This window comes from Narcine bancroftii, chromosome 9, assembly GCF_036971445.1.
Source record: "Narcine bancroftii isolate sNarBan1 chromosome 9, sNarBan1.hap1, whole genome shotgun sequence".
NCBI lineage: Eukaryota > Metazoa > Chordata > Chondrichthyes > Torpediniformes > Narcinidae > Narcine > Narcine bancroftii.
The window spans coordinates 12,562,872-12,582,522 of record NC_091477.1 but is presented as its reverse complement, the minus strand read 5'-3'; the positions used below and the strand labels follow the sequence as shown (position 1 = coordinate 12,582,522).

The 19,651-nt window shown below is 39.8% G+C and overlaps 2 protein-coding genes across 2 annotated transcripts in view; one reads left to right on the top strand and one right to left on the bottom strand.

Moving 5' to 3' along the window:
- Window positions 1-175: 175 nt before the first annotated feature.
- nudcd2 (NudC domain containing 2) lies at window positions 176-7,538 on the bottom strand. The gene is made up of 5 exons (XM_069898167.1): window positions 7,479-7,538; window positions 4,176-4,366; window positions 3,503-3,551; window positions 3,211-3,362; window positions 176-1,115 (listed from the first exon to the last, which is right to left on the bottom strand). Exons 2-5 carry the CDS (start codon window positions 4,362-4,364, stop codon window positions 1,032-1,034), a joined length of 474 nt encoding a protein of 157 aa, XP_069754268.1. The 5' UTR covers window positions 4,365-4,366; window positions 7,479-7,538; the 3' UTR covers window positions 176-1,031.
- Window positions 7,539-7,633: 95 nt separating this feature from the next.
- lars1b (leucyl-tRNA synthetase 1b) overlaps window positions 7,634-19,651 on the top strand; it is a 43,070-nt gene continuing 31,052 nt past the window's right edge. The window contains exons 1-5 of the mRNA XM_069898166.1: window positions 7,634-7,717; window positions 11,143-11,264; window positions 11,842-11,929; window positions 15,897-15,977; window positions 19,089-19,226. Of these exons, the coding sequence (XP_069754267.1) occupies window positions 7,646-7,717; window positions 11,143-11,264; window positions 11,842-11,929; window positions 15,897-15,977; window positions 19,089-19,226 (501 nt within the window). The 5' untranslated portion in view covers window positions 7,634-7,645. The remainder of the gene's footprint in view (window positions 7,718-11,142; window positions 11,265-11,841; window positions 11,930-15,896; window positions 15,978-19,088; window positions 19,227-19,651) is intronic.

The following is a 19,651-nucleotide window of genomic DNA, read 5'->3' as shown; positions in this document are numbered from 1 at the left end:
GGATTGGAACCCTTTCGAGAGACATTGGGCTAAAAGTCACCAAATTGGCTCAGCTCAGTCAGCTTGTACAAATTGGGCCAGAAGGCCTGCTTCTATGCTGTAGAATTCTATGAACGTGACTCTATAATGTGAGATTAGAACTGTTAAGACAATTAAGATAAAGCTAATAACATAATGAGTAGAAATATTGCTCCAATTTTTATAAAAATATCTTGCCATCATCTTATTATCTGAAATTCTATCACGTATAACATAGCCAATAAACCAAATTCAATATACATACAGTACGCAGTAAAATACATTTTAACATTCATGCACCTAGTGGGCCAGAATTTACTGGATAGATAGATCTCACAGCCTGCATCTTGTGCTGGAATTTAGGCTGAAATATGTTAATTTGAACTTTCCAAGTCAACGAGGACAAGAATTTACTGTTGTAATTAGCTAAATCTGGTCTTTCCTTTATGATTTTGATCTGTTATGCATAACCCTTTCAAAAGACTAACATTAGTTCGATCATTTTTGTTCATGTTAATCCTTTAAGGGTAGCACTGAAGGGCAGAACAAACAGAGCAAAACAAGTTCCAATATCTGAACATTTTCAGGACAACTAAAGACCTGCAGGAGTGCAACAAGAGTTTCAACTATTCTTTTTTCTCACCTTTTGATCTTAAATAGTGTGTCAAATTTATTAATCATCCTGTTAACAAATTCCTTATACCACAGCTTTAATTTACTTTGACATTTTAACATTTGTATTGACAACACAAATCCAGTAGTTTCTTATAACTCTTGAGAGCTAGCTTACTGACCTGAGATAGATGGCAGAGCAGGTCAAATCATGAAGACATTGTGGTGATTCATAAATCAAACCATATTTGTTACAAATTAGGGTTCTTTTCTGTTGTGAACTCAACATTTTAATCTCTACACTCTCTGGGCCATTAAGTCCTTCAGGCATTTTAACGACCTGGCTTCCAGACTTTTAAATTTCACATGACGATCACACTCCTTGTGTCTTTGAATCATCTTCACTTCCCCAAATTTGAGAAATCTGGACCTCCACCAGCATAATTTCCAGAAATGTCAGCCCCACTGAAGTCAAAGCCAGGATGCTATGTTAGAAGTAAAGGAGTTCCCATTAGGATGATTAATCTTACATCTTAAAAACTGTATACATTTATTATAACAAGACCAAAAGTGTCATGTCCAAAAATTATCAAGGTTCAGCCTGCTGAATAATTTTAAGTTACAGCAAAGAAGGAATATAAATAAAATGTCAGTTTTCACTATTTCACCACTTTCATTATTTGTTCTGTTTATGTTTCCTTCAAAATATTTTTTTTTCCTTTAATATCAAAGCATTTCACACAATATGGGGAGAATAAAAAAGTAGGATCACTGAAAGATGGTGTTAAATTTATTAAATTTAGACATACAGCACGGTAACAGACCATTTCGGCTCACCAGTCTGTACCACCCAATTAACCTACACTCCTGGTATATTTTGAAAACCGGAGAGCCAGTGAAAACCCACACGGACTTGGGGAGAACGTGCAAACTCCTTACAGACAGCATGGGATTCAAATTCCTGTCCCGATCTTTGTCACTGTAAAAGCGTTGCACTAACCGCTATGGCAACCGGTAATGGAAGATGGATGATAGATCCTTTAGATGGTGGGTCAAAGGATGCCTTGCTCTAAAACTAGTTTTTTTCTAAAATGTTGCTGATCAAACTTATTTTACAAAATATGTTTTTGCATGGTTTACATCCAGGATCTCCTGCTTTGTAGGCACACTTCAAAGGTCCCAACTTATTTCCAACAAAATAAATATTCTATTGTGAACCTTCATGTTTCTGAAATTCAACATCACTTTCCTCCAGTTTTCAAGCCTCCTCACAAGGTCCTCCTGACCTCTCTGTTTCTGTCTACCTCAGATGTCACCTTAAGAAAGAGCAGGAAATATTCATCTAGCATGCTGCAACCATAGTTCTCAATTCACTACAAGGGCAATGGCAGAGCACATTAAAAGGGCCAGAAGCAAAAAGGGGAAATCAAAGAAATTACTCCTCAAATCCTTCTTTCCTGTGGAGCGTTGCTTTAAATGATGATATGATATGATAAATTTGGAGACCTTTAACCAGTATTTCATCTGGCAAACCTGGTAACAGGTCTTTCTGGCCTACAAGCCTGCACTGCCCTAAATACACCCATGTGACCTATTAACATATTAACCCCATATATTTTTGAAGGGTGGGAGGAAATTCGAACACCCAGAAAGAACCCACATAGACAGCATTCGATTCGAACCCAGATCACTGGTGATGTTATAGCATTGTGCCAACCATTTAACCGTCCTGCCTGACTTAAAGAGTGGCAAAAGAAAATGAACAGTAATTTTTTGTTGAGAGGAATAAGTTCAGCAGAGTCCTAAGTTCAAATGGCTTGGTAATTTTGAATAGTATTCTCATCTTTTATTGCAACATCTTGATTCCAAAATTGACTTACTATTTCCACTCTTTTTTCTGCATTACACTTTAGTTGAGTCAAACTATTGATGCTTTCAGTCATGATGTCAGAAACTATGGGTGTGTTAGAGGATTTTTAAAAAGAAAAAAAAAATTAGAAAATGCTCTGTAACTCAAATTGTCTAGCAACAGAAATTCAGCACTGTTTTGTGTCTGCCAAATCTAACACTGTTGCCATCAGGTTTGTAGCCACTAAAGTGTATGGATGTAGAAATTTAGCTATTTCAAATTTTCTTTTCGTCAAGCATTTCCCCCCACCCCCCCCCCCCCCCCAAAAAAAAGATCCAGACAATGGAGTACAGAGGATGAGCGGGGACCTCATTGAGACATTTTGAATGTTGAACTTCTGGATAAAAGAGTGTCAATTTAAAACAGAGGTAGGGAAAATTTTCTTTATAGTCAGAGGGCTGTGATTCTATGCAACTTGTGGCCACTGGCAGCTATGGAAGCAAGGTCGTTAGGGTGTACTTAAGGCACAAATTGACAGGTATTTGATTAGTCAGGGTGTCAAGGATTAACGGGGAGAAAGCCAGGGAGTGGGGCAGTTCAGGATAGAATGGTGGAGCAGACATGATAGGCCTACTTCTGCTCCTATACCTGGAGTGATTTTGTGAAGTCTGATGACGTTATCTCCTGATACTTATTATAACTAAATAGGAAACTACACATGAAAGAGTTACCTCCCGTTGGAACCTCTCCAGTGTGAGTTTCTTCTGCATCTCATCTTGGATTAAAGGGTCAGCGTTATACTGTCCTTCCAGTAATGAAGACCAACAGTTCCCAGCTTCTCGATTACTTTTCACGAGCACAATAGACACCTGCTTATTATCCTCTACCAGAGGGTACATTTTGTTTGAGACAGAAGAAAGTAACAGTTTATTTCAAATTACACTTTTATTTTCCATCTTAATATAATGATAAGATCGGACAGGTTCTCATCCTGAAGCACTCAATCCCAAAATTATTGCCTACCTAACGTCCAGGTTCCTTCATCAGCCACAATAGAGCCATAAAGTTTGCCCTGATAAAGAAAGGTTCACTGGTTATTCAGGGCACTGTATAAAGACAGGACCTGTATTAGTTTTTTTTTATAAAAAAAACAGCTTCCTGGTCTTTAATTCCATTCTTTACTTGCAAATACTATATTGTGTTCTTTGTGTTTTTGCGTTTCTTTGTATATTTGTGTTCTTTGGAGTTTCCATGCCAGAACAATATTAGTTTATGCAGCAATTTCTTCAGAGTATAACTTTCTTTTCCTTAATCTACTTATACTAAATAAGCATGTTCAGTCTTTAGTCAACTTGGGTTTTTTTTTTGCGACGTGTAAAACTGACTAGAGCTCATCGAGTTCCAAAAGCAGTCCATGAATAATTAACGTACCAACATAAAATCATAGATTAAAAATAGTAATTCAATATAATATCTAAAAATATACAATAGGCATATCAATAATCATTAAAAAGCACACACACTGAAATACTTATTTTAATGAAAAATGTATCCCATCTTAACTTAAAAATTGTCACAAGCTGGATCATTGAAATTCCTCCAAAAAAGGATCTAACGCAGTAGATGGATCAGAAAAGGTGCAATGCAGAGAGTTCACGTCTGGACACAAAAGCAGAATGTTAATAGATCGGTTTACCTTCAGAATGATGGTCCCCTTGACAGACAAAGCAATGTCTTTACTGCTCAGGCTACACTTAACATCTTTTGCGGATGTTCCAAGTGGGACATGGACATCAATAAAAACTTCATCCATGGTTTGATACCATTCACCCCATGGTGTCTTGCAGGGCACAATCCCGCTTCGTTCTTCAAAATGAACTGACATGACTAAAAAGATATAGTTTTTCTTTAACATTGTGCAAGGAAATGATGATAAAGATAATCATTATAGTGTTAGAAAGGAACCCACCAAAGTAATTAATGAGCTTAAAAAAAAAACTGCCTCCAAACTTCATTACAAAAATGTCCCTTTTCTCGGATTTATCAACATGCAAAGTGTCATGATCTCTACCACAACCATGAATCATATTTAAGACTTTTTTTTTAAAAGGTGCAAACCTGCATTAAAGGCAGCACAACATTAAAAAAAAGTGAACATGCCTCAACTCAGCAACATTGGGAGCTGTCTTATGAAGCTGAGGGAGGCGGGGTGAGTGGTGTAGTCACGCCACCCATCACTCTGACATCAAACAAGAAGGGAAAGTAGCCTCTACTCGACAATGGTGACTGAAGAGCAGTTAAGAGTGCTGGTGGAGATCTGTTCAAGCAGTCTTAAGACTCAGGTAGATCTCCTGCGCAACGCAATTAGCTATATTAACCTTCTGATTTTAAAAATCGCGCTCCAGGGTCGTGGGCTCACGGCATCATCGCGACATCATCAGTCCGCCCTTTTGGAGCTGCTTTCAGTGGAATTGACTTCACGGAGGAGGTGGAGCAGCCTCATTCCATCTTTGAATATACCCCCCTAGGCAGATCAGAGTTCACCTGCTGAATCTGCCCTGAGAGTTTTCTTCAAGGTAAGTGAAGTGATGTAAAGGTAGAGAATATCCACCTTTACATTCATTTTTATCCCCCCACTATAAAAAGGCCTACTGTTACAAGATTAGGCCCTTTTATAGAGAACAGAAAAGGTGAATATAAAGACAGGCATTTTTGTAGTGGAAATAAAAGCAAATATAAAGGCAGATATTCTCTGTCTTCTCATTGCTTCACCTACCTTTATAAAAATGCTGGATGTGGACTCTGATCTGTCTAGATTGGTAGTCTCACAGGTGAAGTGAGTCACTCCACCTTGCTCCATAAAGGCAATACCGCTGAATGCGGATGCTTACATGACCCAGGAGCCCCACTACCATGATGACTGATGCTGGAATTAGGGCTCCCTCCTGCTACCTGGAAATGTCCTCTTCCCATTCCCCCTCCACCCCTCACTTCTTCACTGAGACCGGGGCAGGAGGGCAGTGAGGAGCCGGAAAGAGCAGGAATGCATGTGCAAGGTAATGGGGATTGGAAAGAATCCAGCCCAAAGAGTGTGGAGGCCCGGGGGAGGGCAAAGGAGAGTCACAGCCCGCCGAGGCACTGGACCCAGAGGGCAATGGACCCGGGTGCTAAGCTCCATGGCCTGTGAGGAAGGAAGAGAGATGCTGAGGAGTGGATATGGAGCAGGGAGACAATGGATGAACGAAGGGAGCCAAGAGCCAGGCGCATCATGCCGGAGGGGCAGCGCTGAGCAGAAGAGCTAGAAGGAGCCTCAGGTTTTATAATGTGAACCTTTTTTTGATTTAATGTGGGATCAATGGCCAGAGTGGTTCCAGCTGTGAGAGGGATTATGGGTAACGAAGACTGTCATTGCTCGGCACGTATGTTTGATCTCACGGCGACAGGTGGTGTTTCTGCACCACTCACTCTGCCTCTCTCAGCTCCAGGCGCTGCTCTCTATAAAAGCAATGCTGGAGCAGCCTTATAGACCTTCTCCATAATAAGGTCAGTTCAACTTTTTTCCCCGTGGAGTAGGTTTTAATGCAGGTGTCACTCAATGAAAATACCCAGAGGTTCTCCATTTTTACATCGCTGCACTTACCTCCATAAAAAGTCTGAAAGCAGATGGACTGCTGGAATACACTTCAGCTTTCATCCACCTGGGTGGGGGTGGGAAGGGAAGTTGGATGAAAGGTGGAATGTAGTTGCTCCACCTCCTCCATAAAAGCTGCAAAGGGGAGGGCTGATGATGTCGTCAGCCCATGACCCAAGCAGTAATTATAAAGCACTCAGTGTGTTCAAATACAGGGCAATTGCAACCACGATTTGTCTCTAAAGCATCATTATTCTATTTACATGAGTGATGGTTAAAGTTTTTTGTTCTTTTAGATGGGAGGGAATGTCTACATTCATTTTTCACTTGTTGGTGCATATGTTTGATGTCACGGTGATGACATTTGCCCTGCCTCCCTTAGCTCCTGAAGACAGCTCCCGACTCTGCTCTCCATAAAGGCACTAGATCCGCATCACCATAAAAAGTAAATTCACCTTTTTTTTCCTTGAGCCAGCTTTAATGCAGAGTTGCAGCATTAAAAAAAAGTTTTTAGGCCATCTGCCTTTTATGGCGGTAAGTGCAGTGATGTACAGATGAATCTCTGGCTTTGCATTCTCTTTTTTTTTTCCTATAAAAGGGCCTATCATTATTGTGCTGTTTGCGATATCATGATTAATTGAAGATTGACAAAATGCAATTAAAAATTCAACTTCTCTCTTATAATATTTATGGACAGTGATCATCAATGAAAGCCTCTCTTGTGCATCTAACACAATACAGAGAAGACGCCTTGGAACAATGTTTGCAGTCGCAAGTGCAATTCCTTTTCCACTCACACACGGGAACCAAACTAGTCCAAGACATCTCCCTCACCCCGACCTGTACTGTAACCACTTAATCGTTGTACTAGTCATCTAAAATAGTGGTTTTCAAACTGCCCCAAACTCACATTCCACCTTAAGCAATCCAAATGGCCATAGGTGCTCTTACATTGTAAGATAACATTACAGGCAAGATGGGTAGGTGAGTGGAAAGAAAAAGGTTTGTTTTAATCGTACCTCATGGACTCGTTATGTGCACGGTCTCATCACGCCACAGGAAATGGGCCAATGACAATTTTTCTCATGCAAAATATTTTGTTCACAAATGGGCCTCCAAGCAGTGATCCTCCACCTTCCCTTCCCACTCACCTCCCACCTTACTAATGTCAGAGCAGTTATTTTAAGATGGAATGGGAGTTCAAGGGGTCCACTGATCCAAAGCGCCCCAAAAACCGAGTCAAAGGTTCATCATTGCCAGAAAGAGCAGTTACTTTAAACTGGATGTCATAAAAATACACAACATAAACCGACTTCATCGAAAATACCCAGTGGCGGAGTCACTTTAATGCCTTTGCGAAGTGCTTACCCCTCCACCGACCAGCTCCAGCTGCCGAGGGGTCGGGTCTGGGAAATGGTGAAAGTTTGCTGGGATTTGTAGGCGATGAAAAGGGCGGACGGGCCCAATAAACTACAGTACCCACAGTGCACCGCGCGGTGTCACGTCTTTCCCCTTCCCCGTGCTCGGGGTGATCCATGCTGCTGGCTGAGGGAAGCCTTTCGCCGACGAACTGGAGGCAAGCCGCCCGTGTGTCCTGCACCATGACGGTCGGTACCGTGACGCTCCGTAATCCGAGCACCACCGTGAACTGCGGCAGGAGTTGTGTCTGGGTGGAGGCTTGTGCGGCGGGGTGGGCCGTTTGTGGGTGTAAGGGCAGGTGTTGGAGGGAAAGGCTTCGGGCTCTGGGGCCCGGCGGTCGGGAGCAGGTGGCTGACAAGAAAGGGAAGGGGTTTGGGGGGAGTGGTGGAGGAAAGGAGATGGAGGGGGGGAGTGGTGGAGGAAAGGAGATGGGGGGAGTAGTGGAGGAAAGGAGATGGGGGAGTGGTGGAGGAAAGGAGATGGGGGAGTGGTGGAGGAAAGGAGATGGGGGAGTGGTGGAGGAAAGGAGATGGGGGAGTGGTGGAGGAAAGGAGATGGGGGAGTGGTGGAGGAAAGGAGATGGGGGAGTGGTGGAGGAAAGGAGATGGGGGAGTGGTGGAGGAAAGGAGATGGGGGAGTGGTGGAGGAAAGGAGATGGGGGAGTGGTGGAGGAAAGGAGATGGGGGAGTGGTGGAGGAAAGGAGATGGGGGAGTGGTGGAGGAAAGGAGATGGGGGAGTGGTGGAGGAAAGGAGATGGGGGAGTGGTGGAGGAAAGGAGATGGGGGAGTGGTGGAGGAAAGGAGATGGGTGGGAAAGGAGAGAATTGGGAAAGGTATTTATTGGAGGTTGGCATTGATGCTATCTAATTGGAAACTACTGAGAGGGGATAAAAAGGTGTTCCTACCATTTGTGGGTGTCCTTGGTTTGGCTGCACATGAGGCTTGGACTGACATGCTAATGTGGCAGTGATGTGTGGAACTAAAATGATTGGCAACTGGGAGATCCTTGCTGTGGCAACAGTTAGTGAAGGTGCTCAACAAAGCAATCTCAGTCTGCATCTAGTCTCCTATGATGTAGAGAGGGCTATATTGGGAACACTGGATACAGTGGTTAGAGCACTGGTTTTGTAAACCAGGGGATTGTGAGTTTGTTCCTCTATTTCTTATGAGGGGCACTGGACAAAGTGCCAACTCTGTCTTCCTTATGGTAAACAAAGTTAAAGAATTTGGAGTAAAACTGGATTCTGTTGACACTGGTTAAGTGAAAATAACTCCAGTTTCTCCAGCATTTATGTGTTTTTTATGTTAAAGAATTTCATGTATGTTATATTCTAAATGTAGTATTATGTGACAATAATGGAGCCTTAACAGTAAATGGCCCCCTACAGATTTACAAGTGCTTCATTTGCAAGGACTGTTTGGGGCCCCAGTGGTAAGAGAGGGATGAATAGGCAAGGGAGCTATCCTTAAGGAAGGTAGAGATGCAAGGGAAGGGGAAGATGTTTCTGGTGGTGGAAATTGCAGAGAATAATATTTGGGATGTGGAGGCTGGTTGAGTGGTAGCTGAGGACGAGGGGACCCTGTCTTTGTTATACCTGGGGGGGGGGGTGGATGGGCCAAGCAGATGTGTGGGGAAAGAGGAGATGCAGGTGTGGGTTCAGTTTATCGCAGTAGAGAAGCCACATTTTCTGAAGGAGGGGGAAATTCTATAAGGTGGGAAGCGGTGTAGTCAAAGTAACTGGGAATTGATGGGTTGGAAGAAGATCTCAGTAGACAGTTTGTCTCCTGGGATGGAGAAGAATTGAGAAAGGAGAGAAAGATGCTATTCCTGTTGTTCTTGTTTATTTGAGATTTGCCTATATATATTTTTTTAGTTAATAGTTTTTGAGTAATCAGTCATATTAATGTCAGCATGCATGCTAAACTTCACACATGGGTGAAGAATATATTTTGTCGCTAGTTTTCTCCTTGTAGAAGATAAACTATATGGTTGAATAGAAAAGGTTTGATCGCAACATTGCAAATTAGTTGGAATAAAAGTAAAACTAGAAATATGAAGTATCGATAAGGGTGACAATGAAACTACTGGATTGAAAGATCCATTGAATTACAGTGATACGATTGAACTTCTCATCATCCCTTAAAGTGATAAAGCGACATACTGAGTTCAGGTTAATTAATGACTGTCCCCTTATCCAACCCATCAATTCCCAGTTGCTTTGACTACACCGCTTCCCACCTTATAGAATGTCTCCCTCCTTCAGAAATTGTGGCTTCTCTACTGCAATAAACTGAACCCTCACCTGCATCTCCTCTTTCCCCACACATCTGCTTGGCCCGTCTACCCCCCCCCCCCCCCCCCCTCAGCTCCCACTCAACCAACCTCCACATCCCAAATATTATTCTCTGCAATTTCCACCACCTATAACAGGATCCTGCCACCAGAAACATCTTCCCCTTCCCTTGCATCTCTACCTTCCGTAAGGATAGCTCCCTTGCCTATTCATCCCTTCTTACCTATCCAAGCACATGCACCTCCTCTCTTACCACTGGGGCCCCAAAACAGTCCTTGCAGATTCATTGTGTAGTTTGGCTTGCTGTTGCTTTTTGGACTTTATTATCTCCCACTGGTTACAGTGTTTTTCTAGTCTGCAACAATTGTAACCTCCTTGATGTGTGCACATTCAAAAAATCCTTTGCATTATCCTTAAAAGAAAGAACTATAAATTGTAAGGTCCATATTGCAATTCAAAGTGTATAGGTCCTCTTTATGCAGGCGCTCAACTTGCCCACCGTAAGTCGGGAAAAAAAATGCCACACCTACCATTTTTTAGAATTAAATTTTGAATACCTTTATTCCCCACTGAAAAATAAAATGAATGTACACAGCTGAAAGCACTCAGCATGAATGTTTGAAGCATTGAACAGCGCACTTGTTTGCCTGATCGTGTCCGAGACACTGATCATGCGAACAAAGCTTAAAATGTGATAAACTATCAAATAATCATATGGCGTAAGTGACGAGATTTTTAAACAAAGCTTCCTTGTCCCTCTACAAAATAAACTGGGATCTTTTAGATGCCTGACATGGAAGGTGAAACCTTTGTTTTAAGTGCATATGGAAGTGGAGTCTTTTAACAATGCAGTAATATCTTACTTCATCGATGGGTCAACTGGCAGAAGGACTTAAACAACCTGAATAGCAGGTGGTCTAATTACTATTGATACATTAAAATTGCTTAACTCGTGTAAAAGTACGTCTTCAAAAAGGCAGCGGGAAAATTTGGATGTGGATTATCTGAATCTGATTGGAGGTTTAATCTATGTGTGCTGTGTCCCTCCTTCAAATACCAGAGGACATACGTTCAAGGTGAAACGGACCAGGTTTAAAAATGTGCAAGGCAAGTTTTTCTTTATCCATTGGGTCAATGCCTGGGAAGTTCTGGCAGGGAGATGTTAGTAGACACATGAACAGGCAGGGAAAAGAGGGGCATGAACCATGTGAAGGCTGTTGAGATTGGCATCGTGATTGATGAGTATGTGGTAGGCCAATTGTATTATTCTAGATTAGAAGTGAATGACATTTACCACTTTTATTTTTTTATGTCCTTAGGAACGCAAGGGAACGGCTAAAGTTGATTATCTGAAGAGAATTGAAAAGGACATTCAGAAAAAATGGGATGAAAGCAAATTGTTTGAGATTGATGCTGTGGAGCCTGGAAGTCCAGAGAGTAGGTAAGATAAAACTGATTGAGTTTGACTGGCTTAGATAGTATTGCCAGCTCTTAAATATATATTTTATGTACAGTAAAGTTTGTGTTCAAATTTCAAACTTGTAAAGTTACAGGGCATGGCTTTCCTATCAAAAAGCACTTTAAAAACAAGTACTGGTATGCATGTTCAAAAAAGACTGATGTTTAGTTCAACACCAGACCATTATTTTCCACTCAATTTAACAATAGGTGTTTCAGTTGGCCTCATTCGGTTTTACTCTTGCCTGTGAGAATTGTAAATTCCATTAGAGTTACAGTTTCTTACAGTACGGAACAAGCCTTTCGGCCCAACTCATCCACGCTAACCAAGTTATCATTCTGGGTTCATCACATTTGCCCGTATTTTGTCAATATTATCTAAGCCAATCTTATCTATTTTTTTCCTCTTCAAATGTCTTTGATTCAAGAAGTTGATGTATTTAAAATTTGAGGCACTTGCTTTTCCAGAGATTGCACCGTACGCTGCCCATCATGCTCTTGATATTGTAGAATGTTGATAATTAAGTATTCTAATTCTGTGTTCTTTTTAATTATTGTAGCAAGCCAAAGTACTTTGTCACCTTTCCCTATCCATACATGAATGGATGTCTTCATCTTGGGCATAGTTTTTCTTTATCTAAATGTGAGGTATGATTTATAATGCTCTCTGTTGAAAAATTGCATTTGGATTCGACTGTTTTAATTTTGTTTCTGACTATACACGATATGTGTTCTGAAATATTTTTTTGTTTCCTGTGGTGTAATGGTGCAAATTATTTGAGATTACATCACCATGTCACTTGTGAAATGATGGATAACTTTGCCCTCCAAGGAAGTAAAGGTGTACAAAATACAGTAAATGAAAACATTTAATAATATAGGAAAGAGAGGCCACCATAGTCATTTGGCCCTGTATGCTTCCATTTCATTAAGATTTAAGTAAGATTACAGATTATTTTTAATGCATGGCACCACCTTCCTCTATTAACTCCATTTGCTGTGATATGCTTAAAATTCAAAATCTATTTTTAAATCCTTTTTTTTGGGATTTGACAAGCATCAACAAGGCTAATGTTTATTGATCTTCCCTAATTGCCCTTGAGAAGGTGGATGCTAAATCACCTCTGAATTGCAGCTATTCTGCTGATTATATTCTCTCACAGGTGTTGCCAAAGGTTTCCATAGATCCATTGATGGTGAAGGACCATCAAAATATTTCTGAATCGGATGGATGTGGGACTTAGAAAGAAACATGAAAGGGGTCATGTTTCCATGCTGCCCTTCTCTTGGTGAGAGAGGGTGCGGGAAGTGATGTCGCACCAGCCAGGGCAAACTGCAGTGTAATTTGTAGATGATGCACATTGCACCCTCTCCATGTTGTTGGTGGAGGTATGTCTGTAGCGTGATTAATTGTCAGGCAAGCTGGCTATTTAGGTCTGACTCGTTGCTGAATTTTTCAAGTTGGTGAAACTATTGATCCAGGGAAGTGGGAGTTTTATGCAACTTTTCTGATATAGCTTGCAAATTGTAAAATGTTTTGTGGAGTGTCGGGACGCAAGTCTTTCAATACAGGATATGCAGCCGTTGACCTGTACTTGTTGCCATGACATATTTTGTGACTAGTCAAGTTGAATTTCTGATCAATGGTGATCCCTAGGATATTAAAGGCAGGGGACTCTACAATGGTAAAATGTGCAAGGGTGGGTGGTTTGAATTACTGTAGTTGGAAATGGTCAATGTCTGGCACTTTTGTGATACAGTTGTTACTTGCCGCCTATTAATGCATGCTTGAATGTAGTCTGTCTTGCTGCATATAAATATGATTTGCTGAGGTGTGGGAAATAAAATTGAACATTGTGCAATCATCAATGACCTTGTGGTAGATCATTGATGAAACAGCTGAAGATGGCTGGGCTAAGGATGCTGTCCTGAGGAAATATGGACAATGTCCAAGGGCCGAGATGATTCATTACCAACAATTGGAGTCATTGTTGTATGTGGTTTGATTTCAATCATGGGACCGATGGCTCACCCAGTTGAGTGCCTTACTGATATAAAGGCACTGATCTCACCTCTGGAATTCACTTCTTTGGTTCATGTTTGGACCAAGGCCAGATTGAGATCTGAAGCCATTTGGCCCTGGCAAAATCCAAACTAGGCATTCAAGTATAGGTTACTGGGGAGTAGGAGATGTTTAACAACAGTGTGCATCATTTTGATTGAGAGCAGATTGAATGGATGAGAAATAGCTTAATTGGATTTGTTCTGGTATTGTGAACAGAAGATGGGCAGATGATAATTGGCATTTAAAATATTAAAATATGCATTGTCTTGGTAGCTGGCAAATTCAGTGGAAGGACCCAGTAAGGAAAAATCTAGGAGCTTTTGCTTTGAATGGTTCCATGTTTGCATGAAATTGGAATTTTTGGTCTATCTGTTGTAGACAGTTGTTCTGGGTGATGCCAAGAGCAATCCAAGTGTTGCAAGGTGACTGTTGAAGTGACAGTACAGTATACACAAGTGCAATTAAACAATCAGAAGGAATGCCTTTCTATTAAATTTCTTTTTTTTCCAGGGGAATGGGAGTATTAAATTGTTGATAAAAAGAAAATAATTACTTTCACACAGAAGTAAGACTTCAAATTGCCTGTCACAATGACAGGGTTGATGTTGGTTGATAGCACACAGGTTTGGACAAGAATCAAAAGCTTGTCCTGTAATTTTGGGGGTGCATTTTTTTGCCTGCAGCAGTTGAGTTCCTTCAAAAGTGAAGTAGTGACTTTTACATTTACACATTAAGGTGTAATTTAATCTGAGATGGGATCATTTAAAATACCATATTAACTTTTAAAAATAATTCATAAAGATCGACATGGTCAAAATTAACTTCTCGGTTTCAAATTGCTATGTTGGGAATTCATTGTGTTCTCTTTTGCTGCTTCTGATGCTCAGTTAATAATTTGGTAGTTCCAGGAGGTGGACTCTAAAAATATATCAGGGTTTTCTGTTTGGGATAATGTACCACTGAGAACATGCTGCTTCATCGTTAAAACAATACAGTTGCAGAAAAAAAAAATCACTTACAAATTTGTGCAATGAAAATTTTAAAGTAGGTTTATTGCCAGAAATATTTCAAGTTCATAGCATTTTTGTTCCCATTTCTTTTTTACATCGAAAATATCTATCAGATACTGTTGGGTCCCATTTATTTAACTTTTGAGGTATAATGTATAGCCTGTGTATCCAGTTATATTGTATCATACGTAACCTCGTATTTATTGTATTTCTCATCGTTCCAGAGCATAACTTCTCCCATGTTTCCTTTTTTATCTTTATATTTAAATCTTGTTCCCATTTTTGTTTAGTTTTACCATTTGTTTCCTCATTCTCCTTTTCTTGCAGTTTAATATACATATTTGTTATAAATCTTTTGATTATCATTGTATCTGTAATCACATATTCAAAGTTACTTCCCTCTGGCAAACTCAAACTGCTTCCTAATTTATCCTTCAAGTAGGATCTCAATTGGTAATATGCCAGCGCTGTATCTTGAGTTATATTGTATTTATCTTTCATTTGTTCAAAGGATAATAATCTATTTCCTGAAAAACAATTTTCTATTCTTTTAATCCCTTTTTTCTCCCATTCTCTAAAGGAAAGGTTATCTATTGTAAAAGGGAGTAACTTGTTTTGCATCAATATTAGTTTTGGTAATTGATAATTTGTTTTATTTCTTTCTACATGAATCTTCTTCCAAATATTGAGTAGATGATGTAATACTGGAGAACTTCTATGTTGTACCAATTTTTCATCCCATTTATATAATATGTGTTCAGGTATCTTTTCCCCTATTTTATCTAATTCTAATCTGGTCCAATCTGGCTTTTCCCTTGTTTGATAAAAATCTGATAGGTATCTTAATTGTGCGGCTCTATAATAATTTTTAAAGTTTGGCAGTTGTAAGCCTCCTTGTTTATACCATTCTGTTAATTTATCTAGTGCTATCCTTGGTTTCCCCCCTTTCCATAAAAATTTCCTTATTATTTTCTTTAACTCCTTGAAGAATTTCTCTGTCAGTTGTATTGGCAATGCCTGAAATAGGTATAATATCCTTGGAAAAATGTTCATTTTAATACAGTTTATCCTTCCTATTAGTGTTAGTGGTAAATCTTTCTAATGCTCTAAATCGTCCTGTAATTAGTTCATAGCATTTTTGAGGTGAATTTGACTGAGAATGTTCAACTTTTGCTAGATTTTTTAATGAACGGAATGTAAAGCAGTTTGGGTGATATTCTTGTGAAATAGGCTGATGAGCGACAGTGAAACATTGATCTAGAATAAAGTATAAAGCATTGGAGATGCACAGCAGGCAGGCAACGTCTGTCCAAGGAAGAAATAGGATTTTTCAGTTTGTAATATTTATTATGAGGGATTCTGGTGTTCGTTGATAACCAGTCTATGTAAAATAAGGGAAAGTTCATGTAATATTTTCCGGTGATGTCACAGGCTTTAGAATAATACTAATTACCAGTTTATGTTAAATAAACTCAAATCTATTGAAAATATATATTGATAAGATTTGTTTTTTCTCTCCACCCCCAATGTCTGTTTCTAGTTTTCTGTAGGATTTCAGCGTTTAAAGGGGAAAAGATGTTTGTTTCCTTTTGGACTGCATTGTACTGGGATGCCCATTAAGGTTAGTACCAGTATATTTTTAAGTTTTACCCATTAAGGTTAGTACCAGTATATTTTTAAGTTTTACCCATTAAGGTTAGTACCAGTATATTTTTAAGTTTTGCCCATTAAGGTTAGTACCAGTATATTTTTAAGTTTTACCCATTAAGGTTAGTACCAGTATATTTTTAAGTTTTACCCATTAATTTTTGTCAGTTAATTTTTGTTTGTGGTTATTGAGGACTGGGAAATTGTTTATTACCTACTTCCTGTTTTTCGTATGCTACATTATAAATACAAAGGTGTAATTTATGTAACACTTAACTCTCAAAGCATGTTAAATAGAAGGTGCCACAGGTTGATGAGGGGGTAAGGTTTTACGAAACTGCTTGAAGGATAAGAAAAATAGGAAGAAGAATGTTGAGATTTTTAGGGCAAGGGAGATATATAGGTGATTTTAGAATTATAGGCACACAGATATTTGGTCTCAGCTATCAGAAAAGAGAAGGACGAGGCTCTAGGGAGACTAAGATAGAGAGAGTTGGAAACTGTGGTCATGGAATTAATTTTGTGGTGATAAGGATGACCTTAGGGTCATCCTTTTTGAAAGCAAAAATAGAAAATCAAACTATTATTTAAATCATGAAAAATTGCAGCATGTTGTTGTGCAGAGATCTGCGAGTGCCTGTACATGAATCACAAAGAGTTAGCTTGCACGTGCAACAAGGAACCAAGAAGGCAAATGGGATGTGAGCCTTCATTGTTGGAATTAATTAATATAAGAGCAGGGAGGTTCTGCTGTAACTGTCCAGGGTACTGGTGAAGCTGCACTCAGACTACACTGCAATTCAGGTTTCCTTGCTTGAAAAAAAGATTCAAGATTCAATTTATTGTCATGTAATAAAAATAGTCATGTTTCACAAAATGCCTTTTGTCTGCTGTAAGGCAGGTAAATTTGCCATCAGCAAAAATTGCCTGAAGTACCTCTTACAGTCAGAGAAAGAGAAGCAAAAGAGAATTCCTCCCAGAATCACTGAATGTCCATGGTTCACCTCCAGCTCTCCCATAGCCTCTGCAGCCACACAGTCTACTCCAAGCTATTGCAACCTGAGCTTCAGGTCCAAACCCCTGATACAATTAGGAACTCTTCAGCACACTCTCACATCCCAGCTCTGACACCTGATATCACTTCAGCCAGTTTTGAGCCAGTCGCCAGCAATCTGCAGCCTAGTGTGAATTCCTTGACCACAATCTCCAGCAGCCCACAGCCTGCATGGATTCCTTGCCTCGAGTCACCAACAGCCTGCCTCCTGTGTGGATCCTCCTGCTGCAGAAACCCCTCACGAGTCCTCTGCCATGGTCACCATCCTGTGGGTTGTCTTCTCTGCTTCTCCTTACTGCTTCTCTCATAGGGTACTGAATCTGTGGAATTCTCTGCCCAATGAAGCACAAAATGCTCACAAAATATTTTTAAGACTGATTGATTTTGAGTAATAGGGGAATTGGGTAAGTGGAGCTGGATCCATAACAAGATCAGCCATGATCTTACTGAATGGCAGAGAAGGCACAAAGGGCCAGATGACCATTTTTTTTGTGTTCTTGAGGATAACGGGTTCAGTTTTAATATTTTATTGGAAGAGATTTCTGCATGCCTATTCCTGAATTTCAATCATGGAATGGAATGAAATGAATCACAAATAGTGGAGTAAACAAGGAAGTACAGGAAAGAGTGAGCAAAATCATATCAGCATCTATGAGGAACCTTACAATAATGTTGCAAACGTAAATGGAGCCGATGGTGGTTTTATTTTAAAATTCTGTGACTGCAGTGTCTGCGCCCACTATGATTGGCAGCAGCCATGAGGAATTATAAACTCTGGGGAAGCAGAGGACTGGTGCAGGGCACCAGAAAATGGGGAGACCACCACCCTGTTTGAGAAGGAGAAGCAGAGGAGACAACCCACAGGGCGGTGACCACTGCAGCAGACCAATGAGGGATTCGAAGGCTGAGGAACATCAGAGTTGATGTAGGAATTGCATTCAAATCCATACCCTATGGTGGTTTAATAGCCTATACGTGTTTTTTTTGGACCACTGAGACAGATGCTAGTGTGTTACAAAACCAAAAGATGTTGCCAATATTCAGCAGGTCAGACCTTACTTGTGGAATGAGGAACAGTCAATGTTTGAGGTTGGAGACTCTGTTTCTCTTGCACTGATGTGCCCTGATCCCTGCTTAATATTTTATGCATTTCCTATTTTTGATCAGGATTTCTACCATCTTTTTTTTATTTTCAGAGGTATCTGTCACTTTGCAAATATTGCAGCTTTCAATTGGATTTAGCAGGTGAAAGCAAAAATGAGACTGGACATTTTTTTTCCCCAAAAGGTTTGCTTCCTTAATTAAAAGAAAATGGGGATTACGATAGACAAGTTCAAGCTGAGCACAAAATTTTCTACATCACGTAGGAAGTTGGAGAAACATTAAGTTAATTTTAATGAATTTTAAATTAATTTTATTGAATTTACCATTAAGCGTATTCTCACCACAAATGTTACAGAATATATTGCAGCTGTTGCATCTTTAACGAGACATTTCTGCTGTATTGAATCTTCCTGAAGACAATAAATGCTAGTTAAGTACACTCACTATGCTATTCCCTGAAGAACATGCGCATATTATGCACAGTACCTGTATATGTGAGCTGCTTTTATAGCCTGTTTATTTCTATCCCAAGTACGCCCAGGCCTAAGACAACATTTGCATAGCACCTGAACTGAGTGCATGCTTGGACTGACCAAAACAGTTTGATTTGTGGACAATATACAAGTCGGTTTCAATTAGGTTTAAATATGACAGGAGATCACAAAATAGGTTATCTCTTTAAAACAAAAACAGTTTGTGTTAGGAACGTTTTTGATAAAATTTGATAAAATACACCTAAAGTGTACAGAAAGTGAAATCTTCGTATTCCAGTGTAATGTGAGAGGTACTGTATTACATTTGAAAACTTTAATCAAAGTCTGATTTAGATGTGAATTTCCAACTCTTTCTCTCTCAACTGACAAAATTCAAGAATTGTATATATAGCCAATTCATTTAATTTCTCTGCCTTTAAAAATTACTATCTAGGCTTGTGCTGACAAACTGAAGCGAGAGCTGGAGTTGTATGGTTACCCACCTCAATTCCCAGAAGAAGAAGAGGAGGAGGAAGAAAAACCTTCAAAAATTCAAGAAGGAACTATTATAGACAAGGCAAAGGGAAAGAAGGTAGGCAATGTTGTACATTAATTTTTCACTAGGAACATAGGAAGTAGGAACAGGAGTAGGCCAAAAATGGCCCATCGACCCTTCTCCGCCATTCAATACGATCATGGCTGACACATGTTTAATCTTGTGTCTGTACCGAACACAGAATCTACAATCTATTTTGATGTAAATCTTTTTAATAAGTAGCTGGTATGTTGAATTCTTGGTCAGGGCAGAACTGCATCTCAAAAGCAAAGATTATTCTGAAGTTTGGATTTGAGACAGGCTTATTGGAAGCCGATAACACTGGACAAAAAAGTTCTCAACAATACTGAAGTTCTTATTTTAATTAATCTTTTCAAGATTAAAACTCCCCATGGTCTCTTAATTCCCTTGTAAACTCTTGTATCTCTACAAACTCAAGAGCTCTTGAGTCCCTTTGACCT

What these genes read in the sequence shown, in the direction of transcription:
- nudcd2 (XM_069898167.1), bottom strand. Translation starts at nt 4,364, where the DNA reads ATGTCAGTTCATTTTGAAGAACGAAGCGGGATTGTGCCCTGCAAGACA. An exon ending in AGGGGACCATCATTCTGAAG is followed by an intron (nt 3,552 to 4,175) that starts GTAAACCGATCT and finishes TTTCTTTATCAG; the next exon opens with GGCAAACTTTATGGCTCTAT. An exon ending in TGAAGGAACCTGGACGTTAG is followed by an intron (nt 3,363 to 3,502) that starts GTAGGCAATAAT and finishes ACCCTCTGGTAG; the next exon opens with AGGATAATAAGCAGGTGTCT.